Genomic DNA, 22,679 nt, shown 5'->3' with positions numbered 1-22,679 from the left:
AATTTTGACTTTACTCTTCACTAGTTGTGAAACCCTGGAAAATTACCTAAATCTTCTAAGCCTATTATCTCAAAAATAAAATGTGGACAATGATGATATAAGGATAAATGAAGATAATATGACTTAATTATTTAGCATGCTCTCAGGGATATAGTAAGGACTCAGTAAGTGGATGTTAATTTGCTTTGCTGTGATTACTGTCTTGTTATTTAATAGGACATAACTGAAATCCTATGCAATTTAGTAAAAAGAAGATGAGTCTTCTAATAAAGAACAGGAAAACAAGATACCTGAGAGGAATCCTTACCTAATAAAACATAGTTGGGGGTTCATCTTACTCTGTGTATGTTTATTTCTCTCTGTTGTGTCCTCCCCTTTAGTAAAGGTATACAAGCACGGGAGTACAGACTGTAGACTCTGTAGGGCATGTTTGTAATCTCAGGCCCTGGAATAAGTGGGAAACCCCAGGTCCATCTTCCCATGTTTTCTATTCATCCAGCACTGTTAGTGATAATAGCTAAATGTATTGAGTGTTTCCCGGGTGCTAAGCACTGTGCTAAACATTTTATAGCTATTAACTGATTTAGACTTCATGGCCCTAGGAGGTTATTACCTCCATTTTTGCAGATGAGGAAACTAAGGCACAGACAGATTAAGTAACTTGCCTAAGATGACACCATTGGTAAATGGTGTGTCTGGTTCAATCCCAGGCAGACTGGTCACACAGTATTCACTCTTAACCACGGCTTCCTCATTCTACTCAGGGTGATAAGATAGCATTTATTCGTCACAGCTTTTCTGTGATGCAAATAGTAAAGAGGTGGGACCAGTATTCTTCCCCAGCACTTCATTAATGGTTGATGATTTGTGTTGGGGATCCAGGTATCACATCCCACAGCCTGCCACCAAGAGGTGTCCTTCAGGTAGGTTCATGAAATGAAAAGCAGAGTGATCATACTCTCTTGATTAACTACAAATGTTAGTCACTCAGGAGTCATGATTTGAGGGTCAAGTTCTTGTCCCCAAAGAAAGAAGAGTCTTTTTTTTATTAAGACATCTAAAAAGTTCTCACATGCTTAGCAAAAAAAGTTAAATTAAGCTTACTCTCTGCTCCAAATGAGTAAGTGCATATTAATAGAACAATTGGTACACATGGTCTTAATGGTATAGCTTCCTTGTTTTCTATGCAATGTAAATCACCAAACCTGCGTTTTTCCACCTGACATAAACTGTCAGTCTCAACAGAGCACATTGTAGCATTTAATATATGTTACACAACAACCAAGATTGCCCTTTTCTTCAACATGGTGCGTTTTTTTCTTTCCACATCCAGCAGTTAGTACTAAGGCCTGAAACCCTTAGTTACAGAACAAAGTGGCTTAGCAGTAATTGAGCCTGTGTGAGGCTAAGAGAAGAATAATGAACATTCCCTGCAAGCTTCCTGCCTAGATGCAGGTGCAGGAATCAGGAGGTCATGAATAATGCATGACATGCAGATTAGGTGGTGGTTTCTCCTCCTGGGGTTTTGACTTTGCTACCTGCCCGGCTGCTATATGTGGAATGAAGGCAGAAGAAGATGGCAAAAAGTGTCACAGTTTAAAGACTGAGCTCATAAAAACATTACATATCTTTTGGTAGAGATCCAGTTTGCGGTAGCTGCAGTGCAAGCCTCATGGTCTAGGGTACCCTATCGGAAATAGTAGCTTCAGGTTATCAGTGCACTCCCTTCAAGGAGGAAAATAAGACTTTCTTGATTTACCTTTTTAATTTAAGAAACCGTGTAATTCTTTGGCCATACACACACCATCAGGACTACTCTTCCCAAGATTTTCCTAGAGAATTATTTTCCTAAGATTACTAAACCATTGTAGAAATCACTCATTTACACAAATACAAATCATCCATGTATTTGATCCATTTTCCTAAAAGATACAAATACTTAAAGAATGTTGTAATTATGAATTAAGCAAGTCCATTATTTTCCACCAATGTATAAAATAAACAGCATCAATAAGAGAATACTTCTGTCATTAGACTTCACCTGGTGCCATTCTCATGATGAAATAATTTTTCTGTACTATTAGGGTTAAGGAGAGGGCAATAAGTAAGGTAAACATCTAAAGGATATGGAGTGAATGAAAGAACTGTGAGTATTTGGAGCTGATTATGACTTGAAACTGTATTTAAACAATGAGGACTCTGATACCCCAGAGGATATGGGGAAAGTTCAGGAGGATGTCTCACATTTCCCGTTTAGGTCAAGGGGCTTTGACTGGGGAGAAATTGTTTTGGCTCAGATGTCCATTTTGAGGATTGCATTTCAAGCAGACAGAAAGCAGAAAAGAAAGAAGAAAAAAATTAATCTTGCTAGCTTTCATATAATTCGTATGCATTTTTATTGCATCTTTCTCTCTGTCCAATTTGGGGTGCTGGAATATGAGCTGGCGTTCATTTCTAGCTGAGTCTGTCATTTCCGCTAGGCCCCAGTTTGGCGGGATGCCAAGACCAACAGGTGATCCTTGTAGCTGCAGAACAGCAGGAAGTGGGCCGTGCTTGAATGAGACAGTTCACCAGAGGGGCTGTCTGGCCTCTCTCCATCTTTCTGCATAATTAACGCCCCCTCCCCCATGCAGAGCAGAAAATCTGTGCTGAGCAGCTCAGCTGCAGCAGCCATTGAGAAGTGCTGTGGGGAAAAGAATGTTAATAAGGGGATGTTGGAAGAAATAAGCCTTCCCTGTGCAAAGTGCAGCCTGGCTCTGGCTTCAGGGAAAGGCTGCAGTTGGCCTTCGGCGGTGCTGGAGCTGTATTATCTATTTGGGAGGATTTTCACTTGCTAAGCAGCTGTGGAGAACTGGGGTCCTAATGAACCTTGGAGCTGGTGTTTCTAACTGGACTTCAAGACCCGTTTTAAGTCCCAGTTTTCTTTCTTCCTTGCCTTGTAAATAAGAGTAACGTATGAAGCATAAAGAGTGAAGGTGATACAGGCGAAGACTGCCCACATCTCACAAACCCGGTCGAGATAGACCAGGGCAGGGAGCCGGCAGCAAGGGAGCCGAAAGTAGGGCACATTGGCAGCTAGTGACCCACAGGGGCGGAAGTTTAGCGGCAAGTCTCTGATTGAAAGATAATTAGCAGTTCCTGGAAGCTTTAAACTATTTACAGTGGATGAGTCCAAGCTTGTAAAGCAAGATATTCTTCATGTATCCTTTATCTGGCTCAAGTTTTGAGTTGGCTTTGCCTTCCTCAAAGCCCAGCTGTAGAGCATCACTTTCAGAAGGCCTGTCTCCCTAGAGGTACCCACCTGTTCATCCTTCCTTCCTCTCCCATTCCCACAGATTCTGTACCTGGACGTTTGAATAAAGTTGTCTTGGTTTTTAGGGTTTTCAACCTGGAGGTCAGCTGAAGAAGTGAGCACTTAGGCTGTCTCTTTGAGCCCCCCTTGTGGAAATGAGTACAATGATGGCTCGTTGAGGGCAGGCACCATATCTCATATACTTTTTCCCCCCACACTTATATCCCGCAAGGCTTAGGTATTCAGTAACTTTTGGTGGACTGAATGAGGGCACTGGTGGTCCTGCTCCTGGGATTCTTCACAGTGAGCTTTGTGACAGACTCAGGTTATCTTGAGTGGCAAAGAAGGAAGCAGGAACTGCAGGTTTGCAGGCATAGGAGTTTAATTGCATCATTTACTAAGATGGGATCAAGATCAGGGGGATTATAGTTTAAGCAAATCTAAAAGGAATCATTTATAAAACAGATGCCATTTTTGGATGTGCAGTTGGGACTATGCTTTCTAATGACTGGATTTCTCTCATCTATCTACAGGGTACATCCGTCTCCAGTATCGAGGGTCCGGGGAAATCGAATGAATAATCAAAAGTTTGCCTGGTGAGTATGCAGTCTGTTATGAATATTTGTAAGTCTTACAGGAAATTTTTATAGTGCTTGTGTTAAATTTAAAAGAATCCTCCTTGCTCCTTTGTAGAGAATAAATTTCCATTAACTAGACTAGGCAATGTGCTTTTCCAGACAGTTCTAAACAAATTTTGATAAAGTTTCTTTTCAGCCAAAATGTTTTACTCACCAAAAACTCTGAGTGCAATTTTTTTCCCTAACATATGATCTAATTTCCCAGGATTATCAGCTGTTACCTTTTTAGAGGATGTTTCCTTCAAAGATATCAAGCCAGATTTTCCTCAGATACCAACTTCAGCTTTTCATGAAGATTTCCACAGTTAATTACTCTGTTATATTAATTTTGGTGATTACTACTGGGATGATTGCTTTTCCTGGCCTTAACCTTAAATATCCAGGATTTTTTTTTTTTTTTGACTTGGAGAATACCAGTCAAGAACTAGTCCTTTAACTGACTTGAACAAAAAAATATAGATGGAACTTAGCAGAAACAACCTGAAGGTTTTTTCAACCACAAAACATTGATTATTGATTCTTTAGAGAAGCAATTTAAAGTGTTTCACAAATATTTCCTGTGAAACAAAAAATAAATTAGTTAACATAGTCTCAAAATCTGTATTTGTTTATATTACTCTATGCCGCCAAATTAACCTTTCAACACATAATGTATTGTTTTTAAAAAGGAAGAAAAAAGAAATGTTAAAAAAAATTGAATTGCGCTGTACTACTTCAAAGATGAATGAACTTCACAGATCTCTTTTTTACTTCATTGAATTATGCTTAGAATGGAATTTTGATTAAAAACTATGGCCTTTTTTTTTTAAGTATGGAAAGATGATTACCAAAGATTGAGCTTCCAAATTAATTTTTATTCCTAAATCAGGATTATTTTTAGACACAAAATAATGACACTTTGAATTTGAATAGTGTCTAATCAGCTCGCCTCCCTTCCCCCATTAAATCTAATTAACCCTCACAATAGCTTGGTTATGTTGTTAAATATTATGCTTTTCTTTCTCACATGGGGAGAAATAGAGCACAGAGGATACAGTCATTTGCTTACAGGCTGCCTAAAAGCTGGGGCATCCTTCCTGGGCTCTCACAATCACCAAAGCATATTATCCCAGTCTCTGGGATAGCTGAGGGGATAATAGTCATTACGTGAAGGAAAAGGAGAAACATTCTTGACTGCATGGAAGTTGTGTTCTTTCTCAGTACAAGGCATATTGTACCGAAGAAACCTCATTACATCTAGACACTGTGAGATGCTCAGGTTAACGCTAATGGTGAAGTACACAGTTGCCAGGTACGAGATCCAGTGTCTACAGCTCGGTTCTCAGTAGCTAAACGTGAAGCACTGGGTAAATGATACATTTTATTTTCTTTACTTTCCCTTTCTGAAGTATTGGAATAATGATAACTTGTTCCTAAATAATTCATAACATACTATTTGGTTAGAAAGTTTAGACCACTTTTATCTCCAGAGAAGTACTCCATGAAAAACAGAAATGATTTTTACTGCTAGCCTTGAGAAAAAAAATCAACTTTTATTTACTCAGCAACATTATTTACAGTCTCAAGCACTATAAAAAGTACTAGATTGGAAAGATAAATAAAACATGATTTTGATACTCAAGGCACTAATTGTCTTGTAGTGGAGATTTGTGTGTGTATGTGTGTGAAGTCATACATCTATATAATACCACACAAACACATATAACATGAACTATAATGTGGGTAATGCTATTAGAAGATAAATTTATAGCATAACAGTTAGAGGGAGAAGATAGCAACTCCATCTAGTATGAGAGTGGATAGTAGGAAAGAGGACAAATATAAAGTAAGGAAGAAAGGAAAGCTTTTGAGTAAAGAACTATTATAGAACCATAAAGAAGGACAAAATCATGGACTTCGCAGCAAATTGGTTGGACTTGGAGTCAGTCATACTTAGTGATCTGTCACAGAAACAAAGAGCTGAATACTACATGTTCTCACTCATAAGTAGGACCTGAACATTATTAACAATAGCACAAGGGAGGGAATGGCAGTCTTGGTACATTGCCAGGGAAGGGAGGGAGGAGGGCTGGCACGTAACAACCCAAAGGGTACCTGGTCCTAAACCAGGGAAATGAGGACCAGCTGGAGGCCCAAACATCACCTGCATGTAGATTATTTATGCACTTAATCCTGACTTGGACCCCACATCTCTATAATAAAATAAAAATAATTAAAAAAAAAAAAAAAAAAAACTAGAGTGAGAAGGAAAACCAGAGTTGAGCTAGTTAATATTTCCTTCATATGCTGAAGTGTACGTATAAAGGCCTGGAGACATTTCTGAATTGACTGTAGTGGGAGCATATGTGAATTTAGTGCATGTACTGGTCATGAGTAAGCTAAAATTTCTATGATATATGCTACCTTGAATCTTCCTTAGGTAAACACTGTGAGACTGGTATATGGAAATAAATCACCTGGCTAGGAAGAAGCCCCATGAATCATCTAGCATCTACTGCTAGTGAAGCGATAAACACTTGTTAGAGCTTTGTGAAATATTGGCTCTGAAAATTCAGGAAGTTTAAAGACCCATGCCAGCAATGAAGAGAGAGGGAATGTGATCATCGCTCTCCTCTATCTATAAATTGAGTACTGTATAGAGCATTCGATGTCAAGTTAAACACTAGCATGGCTCTGACTTGAGTTAGCTCTGCAAACACTCTGTAAGTGAGAATTAGGAACAGTGGTTTTGTGAAGTTGGCCTAGCAAATACCCTAATAAGTTAAAAATATTGTGTATCAAATAAGCGATTAAAATTCAGTCAGGGATGAAAAGGCTTGAACTTTTAGGTAACGCATTGTAGTTGGTAGGTCGTGCAAGTCTATGGTTGCAGTTGAGCTACCTAACCAGTGTTTATTGCTGAGTAAAGATGCTTTAAAGTTTTAAGTAGTACTTTTTCGTTGCATAATGTTGGTATGAGAGATGGCGTCCGCTGGCCCCATTCATGTGACAACATTCCTCTGGCTCTAAAGAAATGTGTGGAAAAGAATGTTCAAGGCAAACAAAATCTGCTGGAATGGAAAAAAGGATGGTAACAGTGACATATCCAGGGAGGAAATGAGAGCCTCGGAGCGTAAGGGGTCCAGTGACATAAGTGAGGGTGAAGCCAGGTCTGCTATAACTATCTGCTCACACCAAGGGATTAAAAATGGCAATGAGAACTTCTTGCAGGGTGTGTTAGCACCCCCATTAAAGAATAGCAGATCATTTTACAACTCAATTAATATTAAATTAACCCAAGGTAGCAAGCCAGGTCAGACATAAACTCTGTTCATCAGAATATCTCTCCCTTCAGTGCCACCACACACTGAGAATTGCTGATTTGAGGACTGATGAAGCCTTTAGGGTTTAGCTATGTGAATTTCTTTTTCTATTTCATGCAGCAGACCTCTCCTCTCTTCATCCTTGGTCCTACGTGGGTGACTGTGCCTTTCTTTGTCCAGTGTAGAGGAGGGGGAAAACAATCTTTTCCTTCTGCCCATCTTAGGTTCATCGGCTGGGACCCTGTAAATTAGACTGACAAAAGAAAGATAAACAAAGGAAAATGAACAGAAGTTGATTAACGTGTGCATTGACACGCACATGAGAGTCCCCAGAGATGAGTAACTCAGAGGGGTGGTTAAAGCTTATATGGCATCTTAACAAAAGAGCAGTGATGTTTTGGAGAAGTGACAAGACAAAGGAAAAGATTTGGAGTTCTGGGGGGAACAACTGTGAGAAGGTAAATATCTGGGAGACAAGGTCTAGATGGTAGAAATTTGTTGTGCAGGTTTCTCTGCTGCCCCCTCAGGGTTGATAAGGAGAAATGTCTCCAGTGTTCCTGAATCTCTTGCCCTACCTGGCAGGAAGAGGGAGAGCAGAGAGTTTCTCTTGTGTCTAAAATTTTTTCGTTGCTTCCAGCTCATAATTCTTCTTAGGCCCAAGTGGCTTATTTTAGAGTGGCATATTCTGCTACCATCTACTTTATAAACATTTTTGAGAGCGTTTGCCACTCTTTCTTACATACAATAATGCCAGAAAAAATAAATAAAAATAATTTCTCTCCATTTGGGGCAAATGGAGTAAACTCCACCAGAGAGTTGAATGTGGCGATAGACTTTTGTTCTTTTTAAAAAAATTCTTTATTTTAAAGATGTGGGTTACATGCAATTCAGGGTTAGGTATACAAATGTTCGCTATGCTGGTACCCTTGTTGATGAAGTCTTACCCCTGCCCTCCCCAGCAGATTTCTACTACTGCCAATCCTGTCTCCCCTCCCACCCCTCGATTTTTGTTTTTTACAGAGCTCTGTGCTTGGAGCTATTATATTCTGACATCAAGCCCACAGGAGAGGGAATGTTTCCAAGTCATGCTCAGCTCTTTTATTCCTTAAGATATAACAGAAATCTGGAAACTATGTTTTGGTGTGTACATGTGAGCTGGAACAGGACAGGGAGGGGGTTGATGGGAAATATCTGTGAACTGAACACTGACGTTGACTTAAGCCTCCAAAAATGTCTAGGATCTGTGTTAGTATTCCAAAGACATGCACATTTGCATATACCCATCTTTGGATTTTCACTCCTTCCATTCTCCTCCCATTTCTCCCTCCACCATGCTCCATTCCTAAAGTTGTTTTTTTGTTTGTTAGTTTTTTGAGTTGGAATCTCACTCTGTCACCCAGACTGGAGTGCAGTGGCCCCTCCTGGTCACCGCAGCCTCGACCTGCTAGGCTCCAGTGATCCTTCCACCTCAGCCTTCCAAGGAGCTGGAACTACAGGCATGCGCTACCACGCCCGGCTGATTTTTTGATTTATCGTAGAGATAAGGTCTCACCAAATTTCCCAGGCAGGTCTCGAACCCGTGGGCTCAGGCAATCCACTCACCTCAGCCTCCCAAAGACGCGGAATTACAGGCTGAACCACCGAGCCCAGCTCATTCCTAAAGTTTTAAAGGACTTGGGTGTTTATCGTTATTTGATAATGATGGTGGTGGTCGTGTACCCCAAACTTCCATCAAGGATTGTTATGTAACAGCGGTAGTGGGTCTTCCATAATAAAAACTGAGCTATTTACATGATAACATAGAAAACAAAGTATTGTTAATGAAAATTGTCATCAGCAAAATAGAAGTAGTGTTTTCTAACCAATTGGATTCTGCCACCACAGTCTAAATTATGGTTTCTGACCAATATGCCCGAGATTGTATGTAGCTATATACATAAAACTCCAGTGTTAATGGAGCCTGTATATAAATTATGATGCATTATGGGTGTGAATCACATTTCACATTTGGGTGTGAAAAGTTCTGTCACAAATGTTTGTGGAGGGCAGGAAGAGCCTTTTCACACTTTGATGTTTTAGTGTGGGATATACAGTGCTACCGTGAATGTAAATATTTATATGCACACAGTATACGCAGCACAGTAACTTCATGGAATCTTTTTTAAGGAATATAATAACTAGGGAGGGTTGTGTCACAAAAATAAGAGCTTTTTTTCTTGTTTAAATCTTTTTCCTTAGAGAAAGGCCTTGAAGTTGTTGATACTGGAAGCCTCCCTGAAAGCTGGTACAGAACCAGCCCCTTAAGGAGGGATGGAGCGTTTCCAAATGACCAAGCTTCAGGGCTGTCAAGGAAATGCAGACATCATAAAGTTCAGTTCAGCCTCTTCCCTCTACACATGTAGAAACAGAGGCCCGAAGACAAAATGTTACACGCTGAACCTGGGCATAAATCCAAGCCTCTACACACCTGTCCAGTAGTCTTTCCACTGCGTGGCAGTTGTCTACCTGTGTGGAGAGCAAGAGAAATGCTGAAGATGAAATAAGATGAATGTTTAATTCATTGCATGCTAAGCAGAAGGCCTTTGCCTGGGAAATTCCCACTAGATTGATGTGATGGGAGAGCAAGGAGAAAGAGGAGAGATTTAATGAAGACGTCCTGCTCACACCAATATGTGGCGCTTATTCCTTGCCAAAGTGTTTATTCATCATCTTGCATGCTCATTATTTATAGATAATATTGATCATGTTATTTTAATTACCAGAGTATTCCACTGCTTTGCTTCTTGACTTACAGAGCAAAAGTTGTAATATTATGTGTGGACTTTGATATGTGAAAATTTCAGTTCCCAGAATGCCTGGCCTCTGTGGATTTTTTAATCCATACATATTGGCAAATAAGAAACAGGAGGTTGCCTTTGGGTTGGGTTTGGAAGCATGCTGTCTCCAAAGGTTGAAAATACATTTGGAATATGGGCCATAGTTGATATAATCATGAACCTGTTTGCAAGATCTCTGTGTGTGTATAGAATTACATTAAAAAGAAGGTCCTGCAGGGTGAGGCTGCATCTTAAATCCCTCCAAATTCACATCTTTTCTTTATGTTACAATGCAGCGTCAGCTGTTAAATTCTTTAATCACTTCAACTACCTCCTCAAACTTAGCTTGGTAACAATTATGTATTCTTTAAACTTATGTTTAGCCTTCCAGTGACCTTATAAAAGAACTTGGGTCTAATTTTTGAAATTTTCTGTCACCCAGAATTCCAGCAAGGGACCTCTGTGACAAAAGTGGTTTACATTCCTGGTATCAGCTGATTTTGTAGTGCTTTAGTCACAATAAAGATGATTTGGGGGAAAAAATAAAGTAGGTAATTTTCTGTGATTATTTCCCTAATTATATGGGAATTAGGGCTATAAGAACATGCTGAGCCATAAAGGTCACCACTTGAGACATTTTTCTATTAAAAAATCCAGGAATATTTTGTTTTTATCAACCTGCAGTCCAGAACCATATTAGCATCATACTGAAAACCTGTATATATGAACCTGTAAGACATGTCATTGTACTCTTGGTTGATTCCTGGATCTTCTCAGCACTATGCACAGGTATGGTGCTATCATGTCATATGACATCTGTGTCATAATAATGAATTAAAATTATGACCAAAGATAATGTTCATAATTCAAAATGACTTTGTAATTTGGGGATTTGTAGTATGTTTTTAATATAATTGTTATTCTTAGGTTGGTTTTATATAGCAAAGGAAATTTAAAATTCACATGATCTGAAATATGATTTACTATAGGAAAGCTGCTTAAACTACTGCTTCTTATAGAGTTTTGAATTTTGTAACATGGGTTATTCTCCATCCCAAACCTCTCCCTGTTCAAGTTGTTCAGATGTAGAATTTTCAAGTAAGGTGCAATGGCTCTTACCTGTAATCCTAGAGATTCAAGAGGCTGAGGCAAGAGGATCTCTTGAGGCCAGGAGATCAAGACCAACCTGGGCAACATAACTAGACCCCATCTCTAAAAATTAAATTAAATTCACATTAAAATAATGGTCATGTTGACCATCAAGAAAGGAGTTTGGGAAGTCATGAATGACTAATATAGAAAAAAATTGTGTTCCAATATCAAAAAATATATGTATCTGTGTTAGAATCAATACCAGTCAAGTTATAATTAACATATCAACTTAAAATTGAGAATGATTTTATTTTATATTAATATGTATTGAGGGTGCCCCAAACATGCATACATATTTTAAGAAAGGAAAAAACCGCATTAAAATTCTGATACTTAATATATATCAATAACAAAAGGTGAATATGGGTCACGTTTAACATCTGCAATTAAAAGAGGTACTCACAGTGGTTACCATTAGACACTTCTGATTACAGTGGTCTACTGCACAACTTGTTGCTGTGCGAGGCCCCCTGGATCTTCCCTTGTGCACATCACACAAGTACCATGTGTCTCAAACATGCATCAAATTGTTGGGCATGTTGAGGTTCTGTTGCACACTCATGCCACCGTTGTCTTACTTCCATTACTCCGTTGTACTTCCACAACATTCTCGAATTTCAAATACAACTTCAAAATGGTCTTGTGCTCCTAGAATGACAACTATGCTTCCACCATTTTCTTTGACGGTCCTGTCTGTCTCATGGTAACGTTAGCATTCATTTGATTAACAACATCTTTTGAGCGAATGTCATACTACCCATTGCTACTGTAATTCAGTTCGAAAAGTAATATATTAGATGACATATCTTAAAATGTGTCTGCATTTTTTAGCACCCCCAGTATATATCTAGATAAACCGCATCTTTCTTAGTCTTTCAAAGCATTTTTCATTGGATATATTTGGGCTAAAATTAGCTATCGGTTATAAACCATAGCTGTCTATTCTAAATATGTATTTGAAAGAATAATGACTAAAATTGGAACCCAATCAAAAATCCTAACGTGTTCATGAATATTCTGGGAATACTGCTCAGGATAATAAATCTTGAGGGGCTCCCTGCAGGAATGTTCAGTGCGCCAGCAGTTTTGATCTGGCTTTCATCTGTTGGTCTTATTTATAATGTCATCTTTCTAGCTATGGAGATTTCTCTGTATACACAAGGATATGAACTAGCAACTTTAAAATCAAATATATTCTCGCTATACTATAATTTTTCTCAACTGTCTGCCAGATTTTCATAAAATTTCTCACTAATTTTCTTAAAATTGCCTATTTATTACATTACTTGGTGTGGTACTAGATGTATCTAAGGTAAGACCGGCATCTAATAATCAGTATATTTATTTTAATCCGTTTTGGAGAACTATATATAGTGTGTAACATATTTATCAAAAAGATGTAAAGCAACCCAATATCACACAGGTTTTGGTCACAGCTATTTTACATAAGCTCATAGCTAACAAGCAGCCGAAGGGCTGAGGCCCTGGCTGGAATCCACTATCTACTTGTAGCCATTATCTCTGCTAAATTTCCAGTCAGATAGGGTTCTCTTGTTGGAAGTTATGGAATCTAACTGAATCTGTCTGCCTTAAGCAAAAGATAATTTTTCAGAAGAACATGAGGTAAGTTACGAGTCAAAGGAAAAGCAGAGAAACACACTGGGCCTCAGGAAACACAGGAACTAGGAAAGCACACAGGGTCCTGGGAGTGAGAGTTAATAAGCAGGGACAGGCCTAGCATGAGTCAGCTCCAGCCCCTTTGTGCCACCTCCTCAAAATCACCATCAAGGAAGCCAGCATATGCTCAGTTCCAGCCTGGGTCAGGTGCCCAGACCTTGGCCAAGGGAGGGAGGGTGCCCTGGTTGACTCTCCTACTAAGACTACAGGAGAAGGGAGTCATTTCCCAAAGGAAAAACAGGTGTTAGTAGCAAAAACTGATGGGGAAGTCTCCTCTTCATTAACTGGTACCGTCAATTTGTCCTGCTATTCAATGAACTAGGAACTGTCATTAAGGATAATAGCTTTTCTAGAATTATGAACTTTAATGTTTTCCCTTTGTAGCCACAATCTCATATTTTGAATGACAAGGGCATTCTGTCTTTAGTCACTAAAACAAGTGGCTTCTCTTAGATCTTGCTCTTGGTTATTGAATAACCAAAACACAAGTAGGATGTGTAGTTGCCATTCTCCTTAAAACTTCAGAGTGCTTGATCCTAATCACTTGAACCTTCATTTATCTAAATATCCTACTTTGAATCACATATTTAAAATACAGCCTTGTTCTGGCTTCAACAGTGAATATGCTAAAAATGCAGGAAAATGAAATATATATATCATTATTGTGATGATATATAAAACAGGCAGAAAACAGAGGAACCTCCTATGAAATGCATAAAGCTAATGTCTGCAAGTTTGAGTTTTGGTATAAATTTGTCATTTACACTAAATTAGTCTTTATGCCTCCGAAGTGAATAAGTGATAACTAACCCAGCATCCCCAGGAGATAATACTCCTCATAGTATCACCTTGAAAGAAAGTGCTTCATAAGCCCTAAGTATTAGCTCACGATCAAACTTCAACTTTACACAAAAGGAATCTCTTACTACCACCTGGGTGATTCATTGACGCCCAGCCTTTATTACAACCTCAAGTGAGGCTATAATTTATTTCAAGTCTCCTAGGCCCTTCTTAACTCTAACAATTTAGAATCCTGAGTTGGAGGGTATATTCAAATAGGACTGTTGTTCAGTGCATTAGGTAAATATGTACTGGTATGTTATCCTTTTTTGTGGTCCTTAAATCGTCTCTTCCATCCTATAATGTATTTGGAACACCTTCATAAATGGATATATCATAAAATGTATGTCTCCAGTTTCATCTGTTTTTCCATTTCTCTGCTCATTGCCTTTTTTCCTTGGAGGTGCGTAAAGAAAAAGAAACATTGCTTTTTTTAGAGTTTGCAGTTTATAGGTATGAAGAAAGAAAAAACACATTTCTATTATTTTTCACTTTAGACGTGAATTATTTTGTACTCTTTGAAGAACCCCGTAGCTTAACTGAGGAATGGACTGATTTCTTACAGTGAAAGTGACTTACAGTAATCTTCCCCAAACTGCACAGTTCATGAAGTATTTATTTGGGACCGACAAGGAAGTATGGAATTATATTGAAGGCAGGAAACAAAGGCCAAAGGCAATCCTGTGACAAACAGAAGAAAGCTGCTGCCACCTAGAGGTAGAAGTGGATCCATTTTGAGAATGTCCTGCGAACACATTCTCATGTGTGCATCAAAAGATATGAGAGCAGACACTGACGTAATGTAACCCTAAACCGAATGCAGCAGGATGACTTAGTCTCTGCCTCAAAGTGAGACCAACTTATTTCATCCCCCCTCCACCCTCCATTGCTAGTATGTCAACATTCCTCATGAGACTCCGTGCATCTCTGCATAAACCTAGTGGGTGTTTGCATTTTGTCAGAGTGACCCTGATACTGATCATAAGACCTGAAGTCCTTGGGACTCCTCCTCCCATACAAGAGAATCTCCATTCTTTGGCTGTCATCATTACCCTGGCTAAGACAGAATGTCTTTTCCACAATCCACGCTAACTTTCTATAATCTCAGGACTCCACTAAAACTGCAGTTCTCATCCATGGTGTGTGGCTGATGCTCTTTACCTGTCTCCCAGGAGGAGGCAAGCGGATGAGAGGCGAGAATCTTGGGAACACCCGCAAGAGGAAGGGACTCTCAGACTCCACTAAGTTATGCCAAAGCCTAAAAACAAATGCGGTACTGGCCTCCAGGCTAACATGCAACTTGGCTCATTTTCAGTTTGGCTATTAGAAATTGTACGTAGCACTGACATTTTTTAAATTGTCAGGACATTTTTTAGTGAATAATCGTCCCAAATAAAGATGCCTGGACAGCCAGAAATGTGCTGCCACGTTTGGCTTGCTCTTCTGTCTTGTCAGGACTACTGTGTTGCACAACCCTGGGGCAGTATTTGCCTCCTCTTCTATGTGAGGAGGTGCTTCCAGAAGCAGTAAAGCAAAACACACTGGCATAAGAAGGTGAGAAAATATGAAGAAAATGTGTGCGGGAGTTTACATGGCTGCCTCTCTCCTCTTCTGAATAGGAGACTTGATTGAATGATGCTGATGATGGTTTTCAGGGGGAAAAGGGCTTATACCTTTAAGAAATGAAGATGGCAATCAGCGTGTTCCTCATTTATTTTCCACCCCTAGGCTTCCTCAGCCTGCATTACCTGACTCTTCTCCGCCTTGCTGCTGTGTGGGTCTTTACTTGTTGCCATTTTTATTTTATCCTAGCCTGCATTTAATTTTAATCTGTGATTTAAGCATTTAGATTCTATGTCACTTACAACACTGACTTGTGAAGTTGCCAGAAAGTATCTTTTTTGTGGTGGTTGTACTCAATGGCATCATGACTTTTCCAGAATGTTTGTGTTCATTCATTTGTTCCCCCTTCAGTAAAATTACTGTGCCTACAATGATCCAGCCACTCTTGTACACTCTGGGGACACAGTACTTAACAAGACAAACACAGCCTCCGCTCCCATGTAGTAGAGCAAGAGAAACGGGTGAGCATCTGGTAGTGATAAATGTTCTGATGAAAATGTAATGGAGATAGGATGGGTGATGGCTGGAAATTAATCCAAGGGGCTTGGTCAGAAAGAGCCTCTTGAAAGGAGGTGACGTGGCAGCTGGGAGTTGAATGACGAGAGGGAGCCAGCCGTGAGGATCTGGGGCACATGATTCCAGGTGTGAGAAATAGCTCCCATAGAGGTCTTCAGATGGGAACAAATTTGGAACATTCAAGGCACAAAAGAGTAAATTGGGGGGGAGATTGGAAAAAGATCAGGTCACAGAGGCTGGCAGGAGCAGAAACATACAATCTATAGTCTGGGTGTCCCGGGAAAGCTTTGGGCTGGAGAGTAACGTGATAGTTGGAGGCTTCCTCCTTCCTCTATGGAGAAAGGATCATCAGGGTGTGGAAGGAAGCAGAGGCATGATTGAGGAGACCATGGCTGGGGCAGAGTAGGAAGATGATGCTGGCTGAAAGCACAGTGGTATTCATGGAGGGTGAGAAGTAGATGAAGGTATGGTATGTCCTGGAAGCAGGATTAGCAGCAGTTGCTTTTGAAGGGAAATGAGAAGAATAATGGATAACGCCTATACTTGTGGTTGTGGTTGGGAGCTTAGAGCAGAGCCAAGACCACTGGCATGTAAATGATATTCACCAAGGTGTGTGCCTTTCTGTGTGTATGTCTATATTGGATGACGAGGGACAGAAAAGTTTTTGAGATGAAGAAAGTCTGAAGATAAACATTTTTGCAAGCCAACACCTGGTGGTCCTGTAAGAGTACAGTGTGCCAGCCACCATAGGCACAGTTAATCAAGCAGAAGCTATAACGAGGTACCTGCGGCAGCCTGCATGTGTATTCAGGTATAAAGGGCTGTTCCAGTCTATCTCTTTGCCCCACCTCCACCTGCTGTCAACAACCCATTGCAGAATGATACTCCCAGTGACTCCAGCCCTGGGCTGCCTTGGTGAGACACTCAGACTCTCAACTTCAACGAAATAAATAGATCCTAATACACAAAGGCCTCTTTTCCCAAAACATTAGGTACCCTTATCTCTTTCTGTGAGAAGACTTTAGCCCTGTAAAAACCATTGAATCTATTTAAATGTTCATAGGCCTCAAGCCCAATCTTCTTCCCATTCCTTATCTACAAAATCACTCAAGCCAGAAACCTCATAGGAACTCCAACTCTGTCAAACCCACATCTGTTTGATCAACCAAGTAAAGCACTCCTCTTCCTAAATATTTCCCGGCAACGTTAGCTCTTCTTCATCATCATTCCTTGCCTGAATATTAACCCTAAGCTGCCACCTGGTCTCTCAGATGCAGATTCTTTCCACTCCTCCCCTGAATCCAATCTTCACCTGCCCACAGTGATCACTGTAAAATGCAGATGGAGTTGCCTCTCTCTTCATGACTCTGCAGCAGTTTGCCCTCCTTTTAGAAGTCCAAAGCCCTAAACACAACGGATGAGGCCCTTTATACCACATAGCTCTTTTTCTCCTTTTCTGTCTCACTTCCCATAAATTGTTCCCATTCTCCATGGACCCTAAGTTTCAGCCACACTGAACTTCTTACATTTCTCAACACACCAATCACGAAGGAAACTAGTTCTGAACAACTCATGCTCTTCTGTGAAGACTTCTCTACAATCCCTCAGCCCGTCAGCCTCTGCTGCCTCAATGATCTGATGCCACTACATGAACCATGTCCTCACCCTTATCTGGATTTCCTGTAAATATTTGTTGGCCTGTGTGTAATGTTCTACCCACCTTCTCAAGACTGAGGCCCTCCAGTATGAGGACCGTCCCTTCCTGGCTCCTAGCTCTGTCCTCAGCGTGGGACAGGAGGCTCAGGGCATACTGGTCAATGAAATGAAGGCATCTTTTCCAGTTTCCTCTTCTTTTAGTAGGAAAATTGAGTCCCAGAGAGTTTAAGTAATTTTGCCCAAGTTTGCACAGCAGGTTAAGGCTAGATTAGAATTGCTACCTCCTAATATTGGGGGCTTCCTTTCAATATTTTGATGGCTGTTTCCCATTCCTTGCTCAGCATTTTTGGAAAAGCAGAGATATTCAAACTCAGAGGGCAGCAAAGGGGTTTTTTTCATGGTAGAAACATCTTTAAACGTTGGTTACATCATTTCTGCCCTTTCTCTATTTATCATTGTTAGGCTTGACAAAATGTTTGCAGAATCATGGTGGATACTGACCTGAATTTCAGAAGATAAGGTTTTAGGCCTGTTCTGTCACTCTCTAATTACATGATCTGTCTGGGGCAAAATTGAGTCCTGCATGCCTGCTCTTGCCTATTTTTTGCACGGGGATGATGTGAAAATAAATGGAGATTAGTATGTAGGAAAGTGCTTTATGTCATAGAAAGTAGGATGCTACAAAATACCTCAGTGGAAGTATCACTGTTCACTTTTCTCTTAAATGTAACCAATTTTATTGATGCTTAAAAAAAAAACTTGATAAAGTTTCCTTTCTCTTATTTCCACAAACCATGTAGTATTGTAAAGGATTAGGTTTCCAATTCTTACCTCCACCTGACTTTTCCTTTGATGACCTTCTCTCTATCCACTTGATCCTGAATTTAATTATCGGGCTTACCTAACACCCTGTCTCTCTGCTGTCTTCTGCCTAGCAATGCTTCATGGCTGAGTGAAAGAGCTTGATTAATAAAAGCTTACCCTTTTATATCTCCTTGTAATTAATCCAATAAAGAAGGATCACCTCCTGGATGGGTTTTGTTTGGTTTTTTTTTTCTTTGTCCTGTGGGTGTGCTGATTCGATGACTTTCTGTCTCTTTTGTATATTAATGGATCTTGAAATAAACCTTGTAGTTTTTATTGCCACCCTTTTGAAGACACAAACACCCTTAAACATCACAGCTCAGAAAATAGGATTTGGAACAAGATTTAAATGCTGGATCTGTGGTTTTAAAAGGATGAATGCATATTACAGTTTCACATGAACAAATAATAAATTTATTTATTTATTTATTTATTTATTTATTTATTTTGAGTTGGAGTCTCACTCTGTCGCCCACACTGGAGTGCAGTGGCCGCTCCCGGCCACCGCAGCCTCAATCTGCTGGGCTCCGGCGATCCTTCCACCTCAGCCTTCCAAGTAGCTGGAATTACAGGCATGCACTACCACGCCCGGCTGATTTTTTTTATTTATTGTAGAGATGAGGTCTCGCTTCCCAGGCGGGTCTCAAACCCGCGGGCACAGGCAATCCATTCACCTCAGCCTCCCAAAGGCGCGGGATTACAGGCTGAGCCACCGAGCCCAGCTTGTTTTTTTTTTATTTTTTAATCTATTAGCTGACTCAACGGGTACTGAATTTTAAATGACACTGTGCAAAGTGTCAGTCATGCTAAAGTTTTAAATCATTTGTCTTTTCATCAACTAAGAAGCTGGGCTTCCCCAGGATCATAGGAAATTATGGGCCCATGGTCTCGGAACACAAACCAGAAGGGCCTCCCAAAAATAAGCTGAATATATTAATATTTTATACTATAGGAAATGACCATCAAAGCAAATTCAGTGTTAATTGGCCACGGAGGGAGATATGGCATCTGACGTACTGAATGTGGATTTTTATTCTCCAGTACTTTTTCTTTTGAGTCCTTTAAAGCCGACTTGGGATGAATAAATAAATAAAGAGAATAGGAGTCTGAGCAACTCATTGGAAAGAGCTCAGGCTTTAGAATCAAAAGATGCTGGTTCAAATCCTCTCTGCCATTGGCTTTCAACCTTACACATGTCATCAAACTCTTCACTACCATTTCCTATGGGGTAAAATACAACAAAAATACCTCTTTCCCAGAGCTCAGCAGATTAAAATGGCTTGGCCTTCCGTAACAAAATACCATAGACTGGGTGGCTTAAATAGCAGGACTTTATTTCTCACTGGAGACGAGAAAGCCCAACATTTAGGCACTAGCTGACTCAGTTCCTGGTGAGGGCTCTCTTCCTGGCTAGCAGAAGGCCACCTTTTCTCTGTGTCCTCACAGATGGAGAGAGAAGAGAGCTCTGGTCTTTCTTCCTTTTCTTACAAGTAATCTAATCCCAAACTGGGGATCCCACCTTCATGACCTCATCTAAACCTAATTACCTCCCAAAGGCCCCATCTCCAAACACCGTCACATTGAGGATCAGGGCTTTAAAACATGAATTTGCCAGGATACAAACATTCAGTCCATGACACTGTTAATTCAGGCTAAAGGTCTGGACAGACAAGGATGGTGTATGATATTTTAATTAAAATGTCACCTCCTGATTATCAACTCCCTTAAAACTGATCATCTCAGGGTCACTTGCATCTGACTTTGTCTTCTTTGTGACAGAGGAGTCTGATACAGGATTCGAAATGGGCCCAGGAATCAGTAATTTGTTCCAGGTATGGCTGGTTATATTGCTGGTAAATAATTCATCTTCTAGTGATTGAAGTGAGTCTCCAAAGTGTTTCTCCAAAAACTCATTGTTCTCAACACTTGTCTCCAAGGGGAAAGAGTAAAGTCTCATTTCACCAGAAATAGATAGTGTACTTTGTTACAACCAGCTTTCAGTGATATTTTACATTCTTTAGCTTTTTATAGTTTTCATGCAATTTCATATGTATCATTTTATTTCTCATAAACATTCTGTGAGATGTCTTGAAAGACGTTATTTCTGAACCTTTACAATGAAGAGAAGCAGAATAGAGCAGGGATTAAGGAATCAGTCTGCTTATGCTTATATTTCAATTACTACATATTAACTGTCTCCTTAGGCCAGTTGTTTAATATCTCTTTGCCTCAGTTTTCTAATCTCTAAAATGGGACTCGCTAGTAATACCTGGCTTATGATTATTATAAGGATTAAATGTGCTATATTGCATATAAAGCTTCAAAGGATAGTGTTTACCACACTCAACGAGTGCTGACTGCATAAATCATAAGACTGATTTATGTAGGGCCATGACCCTTTTATAGATCACAAAATGGAGAACTAGGTTAACCGAATTCCCCAATATGATATAACTAAGCTGATCTTGACCTTTCTACCATATCCTTTTCTTTCATTCCTCCTCCTTTACCTACCTTTTAGATGTTCGTGTTCTTTAAAGTTCCATCTCATTTTGCACACTCTCACTTGGTAACAACCTTCTCCGCAGCTAAAGCGCTCACCTCTGTGCTGATGGCATCTTGGATTTTTCACTTCCTCTTCCAGGTTCCTACCACATCTTTCTGTCACAGTCCTTAAGTGTGTGCACGTGAGTGTCATCTTGCTTTACTTTTGCAAGTTGATACTTATTAATATATGTGAAGTCCTGTGATTCCAGAAATTATATGTACAGAACAAATGCCTTTCTTTTGGTCTGTAAATCCTCAGCACCAAGCATAATGTTTAGGCTAATAGTTGGCACTCAGTAAATACTTGAAGAAGAAAGAAAGAATAGCCCGTGGCTTTAAACTAAAGTGTTCTAATTCTTCTAGTTCCAATTCCATAATTAAATCACTCTTAACTTTTCAGAAAGATAAACAAAACTTAAATACAATGGAATGTTTTGAGACTTTCTCCAAAATTTGCTCAATTAAAATAAATGAGCAAAATTTTAATTAAAATTTTGAAAGTCTGGCATATTTTGAGTACCAGCTGTTTGTCGTGCACTGTGCTGTTGCTGGGAGTATAAGGGTGTCCTCAAGGAGCTTCTGTCTTTGGAGAAGAACTCAAACTCTCATGAGTAAGCAAAATTATGTTGCTGCTGTGTGTTGACAGATTTTTATAAAGAGACTATCCTCTGTCACAGGTAGGTCTTTCTGCCTCACCATTTTACCATACTTAAATATTGTATCATGTTTAGGCCATGGGAGCTAACCTTGTTGGAGATAATGGAATTCGCAAGTAAAAGCTATTTACATTTTAAATTTTTAATTATAAGTTTTAAAGAAATATGTCTGGGTCTGTTGCCCTTGCCCCTTTAATGCTTCTCCTGGTGTGCTTTACCATGTGTGGAAACTGAAAAATAATTGAATCAATACGGTTCTATCATCATTTGCCCACATGTGCGTATACACACTCCTAATTGTGGCGAGGCAGTGGTTTGTTGGTTTCATTGTGGATTTTCACCAAGTGGATGCTGCTTCCCTGTGGAATGCCATTAGAATGCTGTCTTATCTCTGGGTCCAGAGACCCATTCTGAAGCATCAGATGCTCAGTAACGGCCTTTTGCCAGGCACAGGCAGCACGTACTTCCTATTTTGCAGGACATGACTGTCCTTGAAATGTAAAAGTTACACATCATTCAACTTTTTCCCACCATTATTGATTCTTTTGTATAGTGGCATGCCCTTGACGTACATGCTTTCAAACCGGTGGGTATCTTGAAAATAATATTAAGTGAAATCAGAATCATTATGCTATTTTTGCTTGATGTTGTCTGAAACAATGCTTTGCTTTTGCAAGTTGGTACTTATTAATATATGTGAAGTCCTGTGATTCCAGAAATTATATGTATAGAACAATGACAAGTGTTGACAAAGGTGCATTCCCTTTTTCTTTTTTGCACTTAGTACTTTGATTTAGTATGTGAAAAACAGTTATTCTTGCATGTGATACTTTCACAAAATATGAATTCAGTCATTGTCACGATCTGGATTGCTTGTTGGATACATTTTAGGAATAATGATAATGAAGTTTAATACTTATAAATATGCCTGGTTACAGTTATATTGGTTAGAGCATGTCCTTCGGTTCTCATGTCAGTTGTCCTAAATGTCACATGATATAGTGCACTGGAGGGGGAAATCCCGACTCTGCTTCTAATCCAGGTGGTGGTCACCACCCCAGTCATAGTGAGTTCTTATACAACTTCATGACTTTAGTCAC

General features: G+C 39.7%; 1 protein-coding gene across 1 annotated transcript in view; it reads left to right on the top strand.

Annotated features, from left to right (window-relative positions):
- The window catches only part of KLF12 (Kruppel like factor 12), a 255,127-nt gene that overhangs the window by 183,311 nt on the left and 49,137 nt on the right, over positions 1 to 22,679 (top strand). The window contains exon 4 of the mRNA XM_008069506.2: positions 3,826 to 3,888. Within this exon, the coding sequence (XP_008067697.1) occupies positions 3,826 to 3,888 (63 nt within the window). The remainder of the gene's footprint in view (positions 1 to 3,825; positions 3,889 to 22,679) is intronic.

This window comes from Carlito syrichta, unplaced genomic scaffold, assembly GCF_000164805.1.
Source record: "Carlito syrichta isolate Samal-C Ts95f unplaced genomic scaffold, Tarsius_syrichta-2.0.1 Scaffold312076, whole genome shotgun sequence".
NCBI lineage: Eukaryota > Metazoa > Chordata > Mammalia > Primates > Tarsiidae > Carlito > Carlito syrichta.
This window is presented reverse-complemented; position numbering and strand designations above follow the sequence as displayed.